Genomic DNA, 19,356 nt, shown 5'->3' with positions numbered 1-19,356 from the left:
AACGATGGTGAAAATGACATGTGCACATCTCTCACAAAAAATATTTGTTCATAACATGAGGTCTCTAAACTCAGTTGTTGCAACTGAGTCCTCTGAACATTGCTTTATCAATGGAATTAATGTGAGGGTCAATTGTGAAGCTACTGTTTTTCAGGGGAAATGCATGCTGGATTGCCCAAGAAACCATACCTTCATTTTTAATTTTCAGACTATTTGTATTTAGTTTGTTAAGCAATCCGGAAACGAAACGGCTAATTATTCAGCTCTATTTGTTTTTCAACCTGGTTGCATGATCAGTTAAGGTTTGTCTCAATTGAGTCTCTTTTCAAGTTATGAATGAAATCTGCTTTAAATTTGGAAAAAAAAGATTTTTATCTAAAAAACTATTTGGAGGAGTTTTTTCAAGTAAATAACATAAAAAATTAATTAAAACATCTATTTAAAAAAAAAGTTATTCTTAACCGCTTAGTCAGCTAACTCAAATCAACTATTAAAATAAGCTATTACGGTTAACAGCAACTAGCACCATAATATTTTTAGTATTCTGTTAAGATTAAGATATAAGATATCACCTAGCAACATAATAGTAATCTGTTAAGATTAAGATATAAGACATTTTTAGTAAATTGTCAAAATTAAGATATTATCTTGCAACGAAAATAAAATTCTTATTAATATTATGGTTATGTTGGATTATTATAATAGTAAATATAAAAAAATATATGATTATATATTATTAGTAAGTCTCAATAATTAAAATACCAAATATTTATTTGTTTAAAGATACACAAGCATACCTAATATGTGTATGATTAACAAACACATATGATTTAAGCGATTCCCTATACTTTCCAATAAGAATAAAAAATCTTATAAATTTTATCACCATGTTTTAATTTTATCACCATGTTCTCTAGGGCTGAGCATTCGGTCGGTTCGGTCAAAAACCGAATTAACCGAAAACCGAATTATTGTATTTTTCAAAACCGAACCGATCTTATATATTAACCGAACCGAAAACCGAACCGAATTATTTCGGTTTATTCGATTCGGTTTCTAAAAAACCGAAATAGTTAAAAAAATTATTTTATAATTAAAATTTACAAATAAAAAACCAAAAAAATGTTTAATATACTATAAAATTGCAAACACCGTTTGATTATTGAAGATTAAAGACCTATACACTAGTTTATAGGTCATCTTACGGTGCTACTACTAATAACTAATAATATTAGTATTAATATGTACATGTTTAATAAATATGTTATATATAAAATATAACTCAAAATAGTGTAGAAATATATTTCGGTTAATTCGGTTTTAACCGAACCGGTATTCTAAAAATCGAACCGAACCGATTTTATTTTGGTCGAAACCGAAAAACTGAAATAACCGAAATTTTGCAAAAAAATCAAACCAAGCTGAACCGAAATTACCCGGTTCGGTTCAGTTTTTCGGTTTCGATTTTGCTCGGCCCTAATGTTCTCTTTTAATAGAAGAAAGATTAGAGATTTGATCATATGAAATATCTAATATTTTCTCTCTCACATGAGAGTCGGTTGCCTACATTTTTCTAACCTTAACCGCCATACCTTCTTTTCCGCTCTTTCCACCCATCTATATCTCCATATTTATCTCCATCTCCTCCTTTTGGTTACTTTTTTTCAATAAAATCGAGATTTGTTCTACAAAATTAAGATATGTCAAGATTAAGATATATTAAGATATAAGATATTGTAATCTGTCAAAATTAAGATATAATATATATTTAGTAATTTGTCAAAATTAAGATATAAGATCTCTAAATATTTAAAATCCAAAGGAATATTTGAAAATCTGCTTGACCGGGGATATTATTTTCCTTTCCTGTCAGGTGATCGGGGATATTATTGTTACAGGTATAAAAAGTGAGAAAGGAGGAAGAATGAAAAAGTAGATCTGTGCTACTGCTCCTCCTCTGATGAAGAAGAAAATGAAATACACAATTACTGCTCCTCTGACGATGACGAATAAATTGAAATACACAACTACGAATGAACAAGAAGAACAAGTTGGTGAAGACAGGTTAAGCGGGTTACCAGATGAGCTTATTTATCACATTCTACAGTTTTTGGACGCGAGATTAGCAGTTCAAACCAGCGCTCGATGGAAGCTTATTTGGACTACTCTCCCTTTCCTCAACTTTAGGAGGCACGATTACGTGGGAGGTTTAAGCTTTACTAGCTCAGTTACCGAATTAAATTTTATTAATCATATTTTTTCCTTCCGAAATCATGATTATGAGATGCTCAAACTCAACCTCTCTTTTGGCTTTCTACAGCCTCGGCTTTTGGTTTACAATGCATTAGCTTATGCATTTTTAGGCAATATTCGACATCTAAATTTGGATTATGTGTATCATGAAATTGCGTTAACCACTTTCAGTTCTAATTCGCTAACGGAACTTAAATTGAGGCTATATGTTGATGCAATATTGGAATCAGATTGTTGGAATTTACCTGCTCTACAAACCCTACACTTGATAAACGTCTCGCCTATCATAAGTTTTCCTGCATCATATTTGACATGCTTGCGTTCTTTACGAGATTTGTTACTCTCTGGTGTTTTTGAGTTACCACAATCTGTTTGTTTGCCTGTTTTAACAACTCTATATCTGGCAAGATGTCGTTTACCCTCAAACGTCAGGGGTTTTCCAGCCTTAACAAGCCTCACGCTTGATAGTGTAGCTTTTCCTGCAAATGCGAGCATCTCTTTTCTCCAACTTGTCAATCTACGGAATCTCACATTGTTTTTCCGGGATAGAATAATGGATTTCTGCTATATGAGTATTCCGGAATTGGTGAACCTAGAAATCAATGACTGCACCACCTCTCTTCATGACTGTGAGATCATCATTTTGTCACGGAAAATTGTCAATTTCAGTTCTGTTGGTTACTTACCTATGAGACTTGAAGTTACTGAGCTGGAGAATGTGAATATTAAACTACGGGATAGCACTGAATGCAAGACTATTCAACCAACAAAGAAGATGAAAAAGTATTTTCGCCAGGTTAATCGTATGTTTCCAGCACTGGGTAATGCCAGGACTCTTACTCTTGACTTGGAGACCATAAAGGTAACTTCATATATACTTCTTTTGAAGTTGTAATCGTTAGTTATTTACCCCGTTTCTTACCATCTCTGGTTCAAGATATTAGATAATACTGGTTGGTATAAAAACTGCACTGGTTCATTTTTGGGATACTAGCTATTGTTCTCTTTTTGATTGTTTGTCGGTCATTGGTCATTTATAATTCTGATCCTAACCTTTATCAAGAGGTTCCTATTCCCTCCCAGTCATATCTATGATTGTGGTACTAATCATCTGTTTAATATGTTAGGCTTTAATGTTATATCGCAAGTATATGTCAAAAGTGATATGATATTGACAGATTATTCAAAATACATATATGCTTTTAATTACGACTATGAAATTATCAAGCGCACAGTGGTAGCAATCATGTGTTTCTTTAGAGGAACATAAATTTCTACTTCTGTTTATGTTTTACAGTGACTTTTATCTGCAGAAGCATACAGTGCAGTTAGGAAACCCATGGCCAACTGGCTAGCTATCTTTGTTGACTGCTGTTGATTTAAGGTTGATGTTTTACTCAATTTTATCTGTTTATTTTGTAGGCACTTACGATTGTTTCAGAGTTTCTTGTCCGCTCTCTTCCTCCATTCCACAATTTAATATATGTGAAGGTACCACCTGGATATGAAGAATCGAGTATGTCTGCTTACCTCAGATGCTACTTACTTGGTGGATCTCCAAAAGCAACTGTTAGGAATATGTGTATTAGTTTGATGATAAGTTAAGCAAAACACTTAAGTAGAAATCTAGTGTTTGTAGCCTCAACGGATAAGACCATCTTGGCTATCCGTTGAAGGAGTAGCTTTACTTAGCAATAAGTTTAGTATTGTAGCACATTTCACTCTCTGGTTTCAAGCTGTAATTCTTAGACGTTGTTAGGAAATGATCAGTCATGTTGACTACTAATGGATGTACAAATAGGAGGGCTAAGTGTAAATATTTCATGCCTTGTAATTTTGTATAAGTGAAGAAGTGTCAACGGATATTGAAGACCTTCAACGGATAAGAAACAAAGCTTCAACGGATGTCTCTAATGCTTCAACGGATAATATCCATCAACGGATAAGTGTTTCAACGGATAAAGACTTCAACTGATAATGCATCAACGGATAAAGCTTCAACGGATAATATCCATCAACGGATAAGTGCTTCAACGGATAAAGACTTCAACTGATAATGCATCAACGGATAAAGCTTCAACGGATAAAGCCTCAACGGATAAGGCATCAACGGATGAAAGCTTCAACGGATGCTTAGTTCATTAGCAGTTGATAGTGACAATTCACAAGCTGACAGAGGCACATGGGTTGACAGAGACACACTGGAATGTGGAAGCCTCTAGGAGGAATCAAGAAAATGCAGCATTTCCATTCTGATGCAAACAAGGAAGTATTCAAAGATTTACAGATTATCCTAGATTGCATTGGATAGAGAAATGAAGAAGAAACATGTGAAGAATCTTTTCAATTGTATTTTACAGTTTGTCTTCACTTGTAAACTTGGTGATATATAAACCAAGTAGCAGCTATTAATTAGATATGAATTTTCCTTGAGCTGTTTAGAAATATCAAAAGAGAAAATCATCTAGTTTGTACTAGGAAGCAGCTGTGATTTAATTCTTTGAATCACAGATTTTCTGAAATAACACATCTCTGGTGGAACAACAAATCCACCAGAAAAGTTTTTAAGTTCTTTGTGCTCATTACATTTATGTTTGAATATATATCTGTCTGCAACAGCTTCAAGCAATTCACACACATTTGATCACTCAAACACTTAGCCTTAGAAACTGCTCAAAACTTGAAAAAGTTTTGAGATTTACATTCAACCCCCCTTCTGTAAATCTCATTGTTAGTCCACTGGGAATAACAATTGGTATCAGAGCTAGCTCTTAACATACAAAGAGTTAAAGATCTATTCTGCTAACATCATGAGTGCACAGAAGAATCCTCTTGCTAACATCATGAGTAGGAAGGATATTGGTGTAAAGATCCCAGTCCTGGAAAAAGATAATTATCATCACTGGAAAGTGAAGATGCATTTACATCTTCTTTCTCAAGATGAAAGCTACATCAACTGTATTGAAAATGGTCCTCACATCCCTCACAAAGTAGCCACAGCTGCTACTGCAACAGTTACTGTTGGACAGTCCATTCCCAAGCCAAAAGCAGAATGGACTATTGAAGACATGGAAGAAATCCGCAAGGATAAGAGAGCCATGAACATTTTGTTTAATGGCTTATATCAAGATATATTTGACAATGTCATCAATAGCCAAACTGCAAAGGAAGTTTGGGATACTGTACAAATCATCTGTGAAGGTACTGAGCAGGTCAGAGAGAACAAGATGCAGCTTCTTATTCAACAGTATGAATATTTTCACTTTGAAGAAGGTGAATCATTAAATGATACCTTCAACAGGTTTCAGAAACTGTTGAATGGATTGAAGCTGTATGGTAGAGTGTACCAAGTCAAGGATTCCAACTTAAAATTTCTTAGGTCTCTGCCAAAGGAGTGGAAGCCCATGACTGTCTCTTTGAGAAATTCTCAAGATTATAAGAACTTCACACTTGAAAGATTATATGGAATTCTGAAGACTTATGAACTTGAAATGGAGCAGGATGAGCTGTTGGAAAAGGGAAAGAGAAAAGGAGGAACAGTTACTCTTGTAGCTGACAGTGAGAAGATGGAAGCCAGGAATGAGGAGAAGATAATGCCAAGTCTGAAAATTGGCACAAGCAAATCAGAATCAAGCAAGGGTAAAGAGCAAGTTGCTGAGGATGAAGACAATTCCAGTCAGGATGAATCTGATGATATTAAAGAACATTTGGCCTTTCTGTCCAGGAGGTTTGCAAAAATGAAGTTCAGGAAAAACACAAAGTTCACTAAGCCAAACAAAAACATGGTGGACAAATCAAAGTTCAAATGTTACAACTGTGGCATTAGTGGACACTTTGCAAGTGAGTGTAGGAAGCCAAATTCTGAGAAAAAGAAATTTGAGCAAGTTGATTACAAAAAGAAGTATTTTGATTTGCTCAAACAAAAGGAAAGAGCTTTTCTCACTCAAGATGATTGGGCAGCAGATGGGGTAAATGAAGATGATGATGTGGAATATGTCAACCTAGCTCTGATGGCTAATTCTGATGAAAATGAAACCAGTTCATCAAGCAACCAGGTAATTACTACTGATCTCTCTCAGCTTTCTAAACATGAATGCAATGAAGCCATAAATGATATGACCAATGAATTATATCATTTGCGTATTTCCCTTAAATCACTAGCAAAAGAAAACACTAGGATCAAGGAGAATAATGTGTTTTTAAGTGATAGGAATGCTATGTTAGAGGATCAGGTAATTGAGCTTGAAAAGATAAAACTTAAATGCTTGACTGTTGAGAGTGAACTAGCAGAAGCTGTTAAGAAAGTAGAAATTCTTTCTACACAGTTAGAAAGTGAGCAAGAGGTAATCAAGGCCTGGAAAACATCTAGGGATGTTAGTGTTCAGATTGTAAAGGTTCAGGGAATTGAATCATTCTGTGAGGATGCCTGGAAGAAAAACAAAAAGGAGTTAGAATTAATTGATGGATTGTCAACAGATGTGGAATCAACGGATGATGAAAGTTATCCATTGAAGGAAGAAAAGGAGCATCCGTTGAAGGCTCATCAATTAAAACAGGCAAGTTCTTTTAAAATAATCTCAATAAAAAGAATGATTCAACTCTCAAGAACTTTGTCAAAGAAGGAGCTAGCACATCCAGAGATGTCAGTAAGATGAATATAGGACACATGACTTTAGATCAGCTAAAAGATAGGCTTAAGTTGGTTGAGGATAAGAAGGAGACTAAAAGAAAATCTAAAAGAAATGGGAAGGTAGGGATTAATAAACATAACAATTACACACCTGATAGGTATGCTCCTAGAAAAAGCTGTGTACATTGTAAAAGCGTTAATCACCTATCTGATAATTGCAAGTCTGTTAAAAATGCTCACATGCCTTCAAATCCCTCCATGCCTAACATGTCTATGTCACCTCTGCATGCTATGCCTGTTATGTCTCACCAGAATCCCCATGCACATTTTGCAAACATGCCATATATTAACAATCCTTATCTTACTGCATTTAGTATGCCTCAAATGCCATACAATATGCCTATGTGGAATAACATGTTTGCACAACCTATGCCTTATCAAATTCAATCAAATGTGTTAAATGATTCTGTGACTAACCCTACACTTCAACCAACCACATCTGAGACCAAGGTTGACCCAAAGTTACCTAAGTCAAAAGATGCAGGAGGAATGAAGTCTAGGAAAAAGTCTAACAAGGCTGGACCCAAGGAAACTTGGGTACCAAGATCAACTTGATTGATTTTGTTGTGTGCAGGGACAAAGAAGGAATCTATGGTACTTGGACAGTGGTTGTTCAAGACACATGACAGGAGATTTCACCCTGCTCACAGAGTTTAAGGAGAGAGCTGGCCCTAGCATAACCTTTGGAGATGACAGCAAAGGATTCACTATGGGATATGGCTTGATTATAAAAGAAAATATCATCATTAATGAAGTTGCATTGGTTGATGGTCTCAAACACAATTTATTGAGCATCAGTCAACTATGTGATAGAGGGAATACTGTTTCCTTCAATTCTGAAGCCTGTATTGTCACAAGTAAAAAGGACAATAAAGTGGTTCTAACTGGAGTTAGAAAAGGGAATGTGTACTTAGCTGATTTCAACTCTACAGATGCAGAATCCATAACTTGTCTTCTCAGCAAAGCAAGTCCAGTTGAAAGTTGGCTATGGCACAAGAAGCTGTCCTATTTGAATTTCAAGACAATGAATGATCTAGTCAAAAAGGACTTAGTTAGAGGAATGCCTCTAGTGGAATTCACAAGGGATGGACTGTGTGATGCTTGTCAGAAAGGAAAGCAAAAGAAAGTATCATTCAGTAAGAAGCTTGAATCTGCAATTGATGAACCACTACAACTTCTACACATGGATCTTTTTGGACCAGTCAATGTATTGTCAATTTCAAGGAAAAGATACTGCCTAGTGATTGTAGATGATTTCTCAAAGTTTTCATGGGTTTATTTTCTTGGATCAAAGGATGAAGCTAGTGAAATCATCATCAATCATATCAAGCAAGTCAACAATCATCCTGATTTCAAAGTAAGGAATATTAGGAGTGACAATGGAACTGAGTTCAAGAATTCAACCATGAAGTTGTTCTGTGAAGAAAATGGGATCATGCATGAGTTCTCAGCTCCAAGGACTCCACAACAAAATAGTGTGGTGGAAAGGAAGAACAGATCACTAATTGAAGCTGCAAGACAATGCTTGAAGAGTCAAAACTCCCAACTTATTTTTGGGCTGAGGCTGTTAACTGTGCATGTTACACTCAGAATATTTCTCTAATCAATCAGGCAAAATGCATGACTCCCTATCAATTATTCAAGAGAAGAAAACCAACTTTAAACTTTCTACATGTCTTTGGTTGCAAATGCTACATCTTAAGGAATCAATCTGATCACAAAGGGAAGTTTGATGCAAAGGCTGATGAAGGAATATTTGTTGGTTATTCTGCTGGAAAATCATATAGGGTCTACAATCTAAGAACCAACATTGTCATGGAATCTGTACATGTTGTGTTTGATGATAAAAAGATTGATGGACTAACAGATGAGGGACATCATGAAGGACTCAAATTTGACAACATTGAGATATACTGTGATGATAGTGAAGATGAGAATGATGAAGAAGGCATCTCAAGAAGAATTCAGAATCTACCTTTGGATAATGCACAGAATGTTGCATCCGTTGAAAGTCATAATTCAGCTTCCGTTGAAAGAAGCGATGAAGCATCTGTTGAAAGACAAAGTGCATCATCCGTTGAAGTTCATAATGAAGCATCCGTTGATCACAGTCTGTCAACGGATAATCAATTCACTTCATCAGTTGATAGAGCTCCCAATTCCTTTCAAAGGATCAGCAACTCAGGGGGAGTTTCAACAAATCAACATTCTATCTCACATTATGACAATACTGAGGCAACCTCATCTAGGGCTAATCTACCACCTCAAAGGAAATGGACCAAGAATCAACCTTTTGAACTGATTATTGGTGATGCTTCATCAAAAGTACAAACTAGAAGGGATACTCAAGATGAATGTTTGTATAGTAGCTTTCTATCACAGGAGGAACCTAAGAGAGTGGAAGAAGCTCTATTGGATCCAGATTGGATTTTAGCAATGCAAGAGGAGCTAAACCAATTTGAGAGGAAAAAAGTATGGAAGCTGGTACCCAAGCCAAAGAACAAGAGTTCTATTGACACAAAATGGGTATTCAGAAATAAGATGGATGAAAATGGCATTGTCATAAGGAATAAAGCCAGATTGGTTGCTAAAGGCTATTCTCAACAAGAGGGAATAGATTTTGATGAAACATTTGCTCCAGTTGCCAGACTTGAAGCCATCAGAATCTTTCTAACCTATGCAGCTAATGCCAATTTCAAAGTCTATCAAATGGATGTCAAGAGTACATTTCTAAATGGGGAATTAGAGGAAGAAGTTTATGTAAGCCAACCTCCAGGTTTTGAAGATCCAAATTTTCCAGACTATGTGTATTATCTGTTGAAAGCACTCTATGGACTAAAGCAAGCACCTAGAGCCTGGTATGAGACTTTGTCAAAGTTCCTTCTAGATAATCACTTCACAAGAGGTACTGTTGACAAAACTCTCTTCTTTAGAAATGTTAATGGCTCTAAGATACTTGTACAAATTTATGTAGATGATATTATATTTGGATCTACAGATGATAAGCTTTGTAAAAAGTTTGCTAAATTAATGCAAAGTAAATATGAAATGAGCATGATGGGAGAGCTAACTTACTTTCTTGGTTTACAAGTTAAACAAGTTAGTTGTGGAATTTTCATTAGTCAAACTAAATATATTTATGATCTTTTAAAGAAGTTTGACTTAATGGATTGTTCACCTGCAAAAACTCCCATGGCCACTGTAACTAAGCTTGAATTAAACAAGGCTGAAAAGTCTGTGGATATTACAAGTTATAGAGGCATGGTTGGCTCACTTTTATATTTAACTGCTAGTAGACCTGATATAATGTTTTCTACATGTCTCTGTGCTAGATTTCAAGCTGACCCTAAAGAATCTCACTTAGTGGCTATTAAAAGAATTTTCAGATATCTTAAGGGGACTCCAAATCTAGGAATCTGGTACCCTAGAGAGTCTGGTTTTGATCTAATTGGCTACTCAGATGCAGATTATGCAGGTTGCAAAATAGACAGGAAAAGCACAACAGGCACCTGTCAATTTCTAGGGAACAAGCTTGTATCATGGTTCAGCAAGAAGCAGAATTCTGTTTCCACATCAACAGCTGAAGCTGAGTACATTGCTGCTGGTAGTTGCTGTGCACAGATACTATGGATGAGGAATCAACTATTTGACTATGGTCTGACTGTTAACAAAATTCCAATATTCTGTGACAACACAAGTGCCATTACCATTACTGAAAATCCAGTGCAGCACTCAAGAACCAAGCACATTGATATCAAGTACCACTTCATTAGGGAACATGTGATGAAAGGTACAGTGGAACTTCATTTTGTTCTAAGTGAAAAGCAGATTGCAGACATATTTACCAAGCCACTTGATGAATCAACATTCACAAGATTAGTAAGTGAGTTAGGTATGCTTAATTATTCATAATTTATGTCATTTATATAATCTGCCTTGGAGCCTGAAATGAATTTGCTGCAAGAACAAAGTTGGCTTTAATTAAGACCTATCCTATCAACGGATATTCTCTATCCGTTGAAAGCCAAAATTGCTCCATCAACGGATGTTCATTATCCGTTGAAAGACAAATACATTTCTGGTAATTTTATCCTTCAACGGATAAAATGGTGTTGTTCATCAACGGATAACTATTTCCCTTATCTGTTGAAGTGTCACGTCAGTTACTATAAGTGAGTTACAGCCGTTGATTCTTTTACTCAACCGTTGATACAGATATCCAGTGTTGTATGTATTTGTATTTAAGGTAGTTTTCAGAATTTCTACAGTTTTATTTATTCTTGAACGGCTGTAACTTACTTAAAAGTATCATTTAATCATTTTATTTATGTTTTAATTCAAGAAAGTATAAAAGCCCAATTGAACTCTTATTCTCACTTTACGCTTTCTTGCAATTCTTATTCTCTTTCTCTCTAAATTCTCAAGTTTTTCTCTGCAACCTCTACTCACAACAATGGCACCAGTAGTCAAAATTATGTCTCAAACATGATTTGTTTATGAGAAGAACAATTTCATTGCCTTAGTTGAAAAGAATGAAGCCCATTATGATTATCACAAGATGATGGACTTCATCAAAAACTGCAAACTAAGCTAGGCAATGCTGGAAGCCCCAACCATCTACTGTGAGGTGATTGAGGAGATTTGGACAACTGTAGAGTTCAACTCCACAGATATGACTATTTCCTTCTCTCTCAAAGGTAAGGACTATTGCATTAATTGTGATGATATACAATCTTGCTTTAAATTGCCTGAGAATAATGCCATGACACCACACACTGATAACGATGTCTCTGCTATGCTAGATTCCATAGTCTATGCTTTTGATTCTGCTAGTTTAGGTAGTATTAGAAGGAAAGGCCTTAGGAAAGAATGGAGTTTTCTTGGAGATGCCTTTATTAAGGTTTTCTCTGGGAAGATTAGCAATTTTGATGCTATCACTTCATCTCTTGTTAATATGCTCTATATGCTAGTTTCTGATAGGTACTTTAATTTTAGCAACTGTGTTATGCTAGAATTAGGTTCCAGATTAGGTAACAAAGCTAATAGACCACATAACATCTACTATGCTAGATTCTTTATGTTATTGGCTAACCATGTTGCTGAAGGTTTGGTTATATCCAATGAGAATAATAAACTCAAATGCTGGGCACAAGAGAAAAGGGTCCTTGCAGACATTTTGAGAATGAACCTCAACAGCCAAGTGCCATTGGTATACTTGCCAATCATGAATGCACCACAGGTAAGTGAGCTAAATACTTCTCTAACTCCTACTATTTCCAACCCCAATGTTTCTTTGCCTTCTAGTGTGGCTATGGAACCTGTGTCTCTGTCCAAACAGGCTCCTACCAAAGCCACCAAATCTAAAGTTTCCAAAGTCAAGTCAAAGAAACCTACCTCTGTTGTTTCTCAAAAGACAACAGTTGTAACAACTGCCATAAACCCTGAAGGGAGTGAACAGGGTGTGAGTGGTGAGGGGAGGGGTGAACATCAAAAAGCCCCCCAGGATAAGGTGGGAGAGGTGAGTGGTACCCAAACCAGCCAAGCCACAGTCTCTCAAAAGACTGTGGTGGTTCAAAAGGAGTCCAACACATCCATAGTTGCATCCTCCCAAAAGGTTGTAACTATTGAAAATAGTCCCCAACCAGGGACACAGAACAAAAGAGGGAGGGACACTGAAGCCACACATTCACCATTTAAAGCCTTTTCAAGGAAGAAGAAGGCCAAGACCCTAGTTTCCACACAAGGGACACGCACAGCACAGATACATCCACCTGTATCTGTGCCCTCTTAAATTCAGCTTGATGTGATTCCAGCAAATGTGGAATCACAGCCCCATTCTCTCAATATAGAAACACACCATTTATCAAACTCTCCAACACCCTCTCTGGATGTGGATATGATATTCACATCAATTCCTGATTCTCCCTCATTAAAACTCAGGGAGGAGCCCCACTCAAAACCTGGTGATCATCATCTTTTAGATGATTTGTTGGATCATCAGCCAATTATTTCAGATGTAGTTGCAGAATCTGTGTCACCTCACTTAAAATCAATCCACACAGATTCAACAATTATGTCACTTTCTATATCTACATCTTTTCCTTCTTCAACGGATATCTCTCATCCATTGACAAGTGGTTGTTCTTCAACGGATAAGCTTAACAGCAGTTATCCGTTGATGCCATCAGTTTCCACTTCAACGGATATTCCCTATCCGTTGATGGTCTCTACACACTTAACAGAAACAATTCCAACTGTAGAGGACATGGCAACTGTACAATCACTTTTAGGTTTGAGGGAAGGGAGTGATCTTTTGAGTGAGAGGCTGGGTTGCTCCCAGGCAAAAGGAGAGGTTGAGAGTCACCATATGCATGCTATTTCTTCCAGCATGGCAAAAGCGAGTGAGAGGAGTGCCACCTTAGAAGGTGAGGGTGAGGGTGTGTGTGAGCCAGGGGGAGCCCCTGATGCAAGAACAGAGAGAAATTGAGAGAAAGGCAGGTACAGAAGCTATAAGGGTGGATCCAGCCATTGCTAGTGAGTTAATGAAAGTGGATGATGCAGACAAGGGAAGACAATTTCAGCAACATTACAAAGCTGTCATTGATAACATTTCCTTGGATGCTGACACTTTTACTCACCCTGTTTCAGCCTATCAATTATTGGCTGCACAGGGCAATGTGGAGGCAGAACATACACTACACATTGTATACACTTCAGAATCTCTTCTCAGAGATAAAGCTGCTGTCAACAGGCTGCCTTCTCAAGCTGGTGAGCCATCTGAAGAATTTGGAGTAAATTCTAATGATGATGACTCTAATTCTTTGAATGAGAGCATGAACTTAGGGGGAGTAGCAGGCCCAAGTTCTGTTCCTGATCCACCTGAATGGGCATGGGCAAAACCATCAACACCAGGAGAGTTTGGTGTCACTTTGGTCAGACAAGTCATGACAATTCAGAAGGCCCTTCAGGAGACTTAAGATGCTGGTACCAAGGCAATTCTTCAAGCTCATCTGGAATCTCTGCATCTCTTGCAGTTGCAGCATTACCAGCAAAATCTAAGTGTGGATGAGTTCAAGCAGGACATTGCTGATCTGAAATCCTACAATGCTGAGAAATTGGATTCAGTTATACCCTATGGTACTATACAAGATTTGTTGGGGAGATTGAGGACAACATCTGATGCTGACAAGAGGCTGGCCAGATTGGAAGATAGGGTTCACATCATTGAAGACTCTATGGTCACCATCCTTCAGAATCAACAAACTCAAACAAATCTACTCATGCAGCTGGCACAAGCACAAGGCTTGACCCCTAACCTTGATGATAACAAAAAGGGGGAGAATAAAGGGGAAGGGGAAGGAGAGCCATCTACAACAGTTCAGATTTCTCAAGTGCTAGTTCCTGTCATCACAACTTCTCCAACTATTCAAGTCAAAGGAAAGCTAGATGGAATTGATCTAATCCAGATAGCAGCAGCTGAATTGCAAGTCAAAGAGCAAAGGAAGAAGATTGATAAAAAGATGCAACTAATATTTGATTCTACAACTTCTCAATCACAATCTGTGAAGCATAGCACAAAAGTGGAATCAATTATTATGGAACTCAAGCCAGTAGGGAGGCATAAGGATGGAGAAACTTCTTCCAAAGATCTGCAACCTATGGTTCTCAAGCCCAACAACAGATCCAATAAGGACTCTATAAAGAATCCTCTAAAAGAGGTGGATTTTCCTCTTCCAAAAGCTGATGAGGACAAGCTTTTAGGTAGAAGTATTGCATATCTCAAAGAGACCATGGATGAGGCAGTAAGGAGAAACATGGCTATTATCTTCAGAGAGGGAAAGAGCATATGTGTGATGCAAGGACATCCCAAATTCTCAATAGTCAAGAGGGAAGAAACCAAAAGGTTGAAGGAAGAAGCCAAACAGCTAAAGGCTGATAAAAGAGCACAAGCAAAGCTTGAAAAACAGCTAAAGTCAAGTCAGGCTGAAGAATAGAAAGAAATTGAAGACAAAGGTGAAGATGAAGCTATGGGGGACATGGTTGGTACTGAGATGGAGGAAAGAAGTAAGGAAGAATGGCAGAAAGGGAAAAGAAAGAAGGTCAATGCAAAGAGAAAGAAGGTAGATAAGACTGAAGAAACCCAATCAATATCAAAACCACTACCCTCTATTCCTGAACCCATTGTACCTGACCCCTTCATGAACATTCATGGTGAAACAATCATTCCCAAGGAGGAACCAATTGATTGGGACACCATCAAATTGCCCACCTTCCTAACCTCTTCTCCACCATCAAAGAAGCAGAAAAGAAGAATCAAATCAACACCCTCTAAAGCCTCAACCAAATTCACACAGAAGCCTAAACCTAAACCTCAAACCTCTAAAGATGATTATGTTCACATCTGTGACATAAAAGAATTTTCAGATATTGAACTCTATTTGGATGAGCTGGAGGAAGTAAGGGGAATAGCTGCCTACAGACAGCTACCAGAAAGACTAGTGTTCAAATACAAAGGAGCTGGGGAAAGAACATGGCCTCTTCACAGAATTCTGAATGAAGGCTACTCTACCTTGATTAGAGTCTACTCAGTCATACAAAGGGATTCTGGCTTTACCAGGACTGCCAAGACTGAGATTCTCAACAAGATTGCCAACATAAGGAAAACTTGGAGGGAGCCCAATGCTTTGCCTAGAACTTTACTCATTCAAGAAAGAGGAATTACAATTCACAAATCACCTCATTGGTTGATGGAGTTCAGAGACAACAAAGGAGTCAGAAGATTTTTCAGAATTGAAGATCAGCTAAAGATTGCCAGTAATGAAACTCTCAAGGATATGCAATCTAAGTTAGATATCAATGAAGAAAATGAAGCTGAATTCTACAGACAACTTCAACTTCAAATAGAGGAGAATGACAGGAGGCTAGGAAAGAAAACCAGGGATCAAAGGAAAAGAAAGTAATTTGCTCAGGCTAAAGGAGCACCCTTGGAAATAACGTAATTCTTCAATTCCATCTCAGCATATACATTTTTGTAGCACTTTTGAATTTCTGCTTTATTACAGTTTATATATTTGTTAAGTGTTTTGTTATCATCAAGCTAAACCCAAATTTATGCCTACAGTTCTAGTAGACATAAATAGGGGGAGATTGGTAGGAATATGTGTATTAGTTTGATGATAAGTTAAGCAAAATACTTAAGTAGAAATCTAGTGTTTGTAGCCTCAACGGATAAGACCATCTTGGCTATCCGTTGAAGGAGTAGCTTTACTTAGCAATAAGTTTAGTATTGTAGCACATTTTACTCTCTGGTTTCAAGCTGTAATTCTTAGACGTTGTTAGGAAATGATCAGTCATGTTGACTACTAATGGATGTACAAATAGGAGGGCTAAGTGTAAATATTTCATGCCTTGTAATTTTGTATAAGTGAAGAAGTGTCAACGGATATTGAAGACCTTCAACGGATAAGAAACAAAGCTTCAACGGATGTCTCTAATGCTTCAACGGATAATATCCATCAACGGATAAGTGTTTCAACGGATAAAGACTTCAACTGATAATGCATCAACGGATAAAGCTTCAACGGATAATATCCATCAATGGATAAGTGCTTCAACGGATAAAGACTTCAACTGATAATGCATCAACGGATAAAGCTTCAACGGATAAAGCCTCAACGGATAAGGCATCAACGGATGAAAGCTTCAACGGATGCTTAGTTCATTAGCAGTTGATAGTGACAATTCACAAGCTGACAGAGGCACATGGGTTGACAGAGACACACTGGAATGTGGAAGCCTCTAGGAGGAATCAAGAAAATGCAGCATTTCCATTCTGATGCAAACAAGGAAGTATTCAAAGATTTACAGATTATCCTAGATTGCATTGGATAGAGAAATGAAGAAGAAATATGTGAAGAATCTTTTCAATTGTATTTTACAGTTTGTCTTCACTTGTAAACTTGGTGATATATAAACCAAGTAGCAGCTAGTAATTAGATATGAATTTTCCTTGAGCTGTTTAGAAATATCAAAAGAGAAAATCATCTAGTTTGTACTAGGAAGCAGCTGTGATTTAATTCTTTGAATCACAGATTTTCTGAAATAACACATTTCTGGTGGAACAACAAATCCACCAGAAAAGTTTTTAAGTTCTTTGTGCTCATTACATTTGTGTTTGAATATATATCTGTCTGCATCAGCTTCAAGCAATTCACACACATTTGATCACTCAAACACTTAGCCTTAGAAACTGCTCAAAACTTGAAAAAGTTTTGAGATTTACATTCAACCCCCTTCTGTAAATCTCATTGTTAGTCCACTGGGAATAACAGCAACCATTGTCACTACACTGCCGAAGGTACTTCAAGAATCTTTTTAACTTCGCGATAAATTATTGCATTTATTGTCTTATTTTTGTAGGCTGATATTGTGCATGTTGCATTCTGTGGAGTCCCTCCCACTATCATGGGGCATATTAATGTCCAACTCTGGATGCCTATGTAGCCTAAATCAAGCTATTGTACTATAAATGAAGAAAGAGGTGAAGATTGAATAAGTGGTGTGCGTGATGAATCATCAAAAGTATTTTTTATGTATACATTGATGCCGTCTTTCTTATTAGCAACAACTTTTTGTACCATAAATGAAGAAAGAGGCAAAGATAGAATAAGTGGTGTGCCCGATAAATCGTTAGATTTTCTCCTTTTTAAATGCAGTATTTTCAGTTTAAACTCGTGTTCTTTTAAAGTGATGGAAGCTTATTTAGACAACTCTTCTTTTAATTAACTTCATAAGGTACGACTTACAAGTACTAGCACCCCAAATTCATCTTACTTTTGTTCTTCAATACCTGTGATGCTGTGATTTAGTTCTTTGACTATTTTTTAAATCACCAGAACCATGAAGGAAAGGTCTTGTTTTGGGTAATCTTATTTTTTCTGGTAATCCACTTGTGTTGGTGTACAAACCCCGTAATTTACTGATAAGATTTTTACTTAAAGCTTTTTATACAATAATACAAACAAAGCTTCTTGCAATAATTTGTTTTGGAGTGATAAATTTGGGTTTTGCATTTCTTGTAGGATGAGTTGATTCCTCAAATGTTGCCTGTGAGCTTAAACACTCAGAACTTGTTGCCAAAAAATCTATTGGCAACTCCCAGCGATGGACAGGCGAGCTCAACAAAGGGGATCAGTGATCTTGGGTTATGGCAGGGCTATATGGTTAATTATGAGTTTATTAGCCTACTTGATAGCATAGCGAAGAAGTACCCAGAAACCTTTGATTGCTTTACCACCAAGAGCATGGAGTTGTGCACATTGAAACTAAATATGTTGTGTGCCACAGTCAAAGCCTTTACCAATACTTCTATTACTAAGATTGATGCTGAGATAATAACAGAGTACAGGGCTTTATTTTCTGACTTGCAACGATCATTCAATGTCAACTGGTTGATTGACCGTTTGAACTATATTGAACAACAATTCTCGCAACCCCTACTTGACAAGTTTCAAGAAGTTGGCTCCCTTATTGGTGATGCTAAAAGTAAATCACAAGATCTGCATGCTCTTAGAAGAAATACGATAAAAGAGATTCATGGTGATGGTGGAACTGTGGGCTCTAGCCTTTTTGGCAACATTGGAGATGATATGTTTTCTGGTCCTTGATTCTTTATGTTAAGGTGTCATACTTTTTTTGTTTTGTTTCGACCATTCTTGTTCTATTATTTCCTAATGACTATTGGTTTTATGTTTGGGAACTGATTGGATGCCTTATTGCCTTAATATCTTGTAAACGTTCTATGAGAAAAATTGGTTTCCCTATTTTTCATGGACTCCGCTTTAGATTGATCGATACCTAATGGTTAAGGGTCATAACTCACCAGTATTTGTTAGAAGAAATGTATATTGGCAACAAACGTAGCTTATGATGGTATTGAACATAGTGATGAATTGTATTTCTTCGGGCATTCATTTGGATCGGCTCAAGAGTCGAGAGTTCCTCCATCTTGATTTTAGGATGGACTGGTTACCTCCACAAGTAGAACTGTAGAAGGATTGGAAATTTTGGATTCTTGTGACTAGGATTAAAAAGATCTTCGTATGGAAGAAATGTTGATAATTCTTCTTAGGGTAAGTGGAATTGAAAGTTATGATAGACACCTGAAGGGTGAAATTTCTGAAAATAACTCTAGTTCTCTAATGGGAAGCTCTATATGTCTTATTTTAGAAGACTTCAGTGTCCGGTAAAGTTCAATGCAATCTCTCATTTGATAAAACTGCACTAAAGGCTGAATTCATAAGCTTATGTTGGACAATATACTTAATCGTAATTATGAAAAGAGGATTCAAAGCACCCATTTGAAACGTTTCATTTTGCAGCATTATTCTACATCCCTCCCATTATCTGTCTGC

General features: G+C 36.8%; 1 protein-coding gene across 1 annotated transcript; it reads left to right on the top strand.

Moving 5' to 3' along the window:
* Window positions 1-1,887: 1,887 nt before the first annotated feature.
* Window positions 1,888-18,798, top strand: LOC141685828 (uncharacterized). Its single transcript, XM_074490908.1, has 4 exons — window positions 1,888-3,115; window positions 3,676-3,835; window positions 17,275-17,300; window positions 18,025-18,798. The coding sequence occupies exons 1-4, from the start codon at window positions 1,961-1,963 to the stop codon at window positions 18,607-18,609; spliced, it is 1,926 nt and encodes a 641-aa protein (XP_074347009.1). The 5' UTR covers window positions 1,888-1,960; the 3' UTR covers window positions 18,610-18,798.
* The last annotated feature ends 558 nt before the right edge of the window (window positions 18,799-19,356 follow it).

The sequence above is a fragment of the Apium graveolens genome, chromosome 9 (assembly GCF_009905375.1).
Source record: "Apium graveolens cultivar Ventura chromosome 9, ASM990537v1, whole genome shotgun sequence".
Lineage (NCBI taxonomy): Eukaryota > Viridiplantae > Streptophyta > Magnoliopsida > Apiales > Apiaceae > Apium > Apium graveolens.
This window is presented reverse-complemented; position numbering and strand designations above follow the sequence as displayed.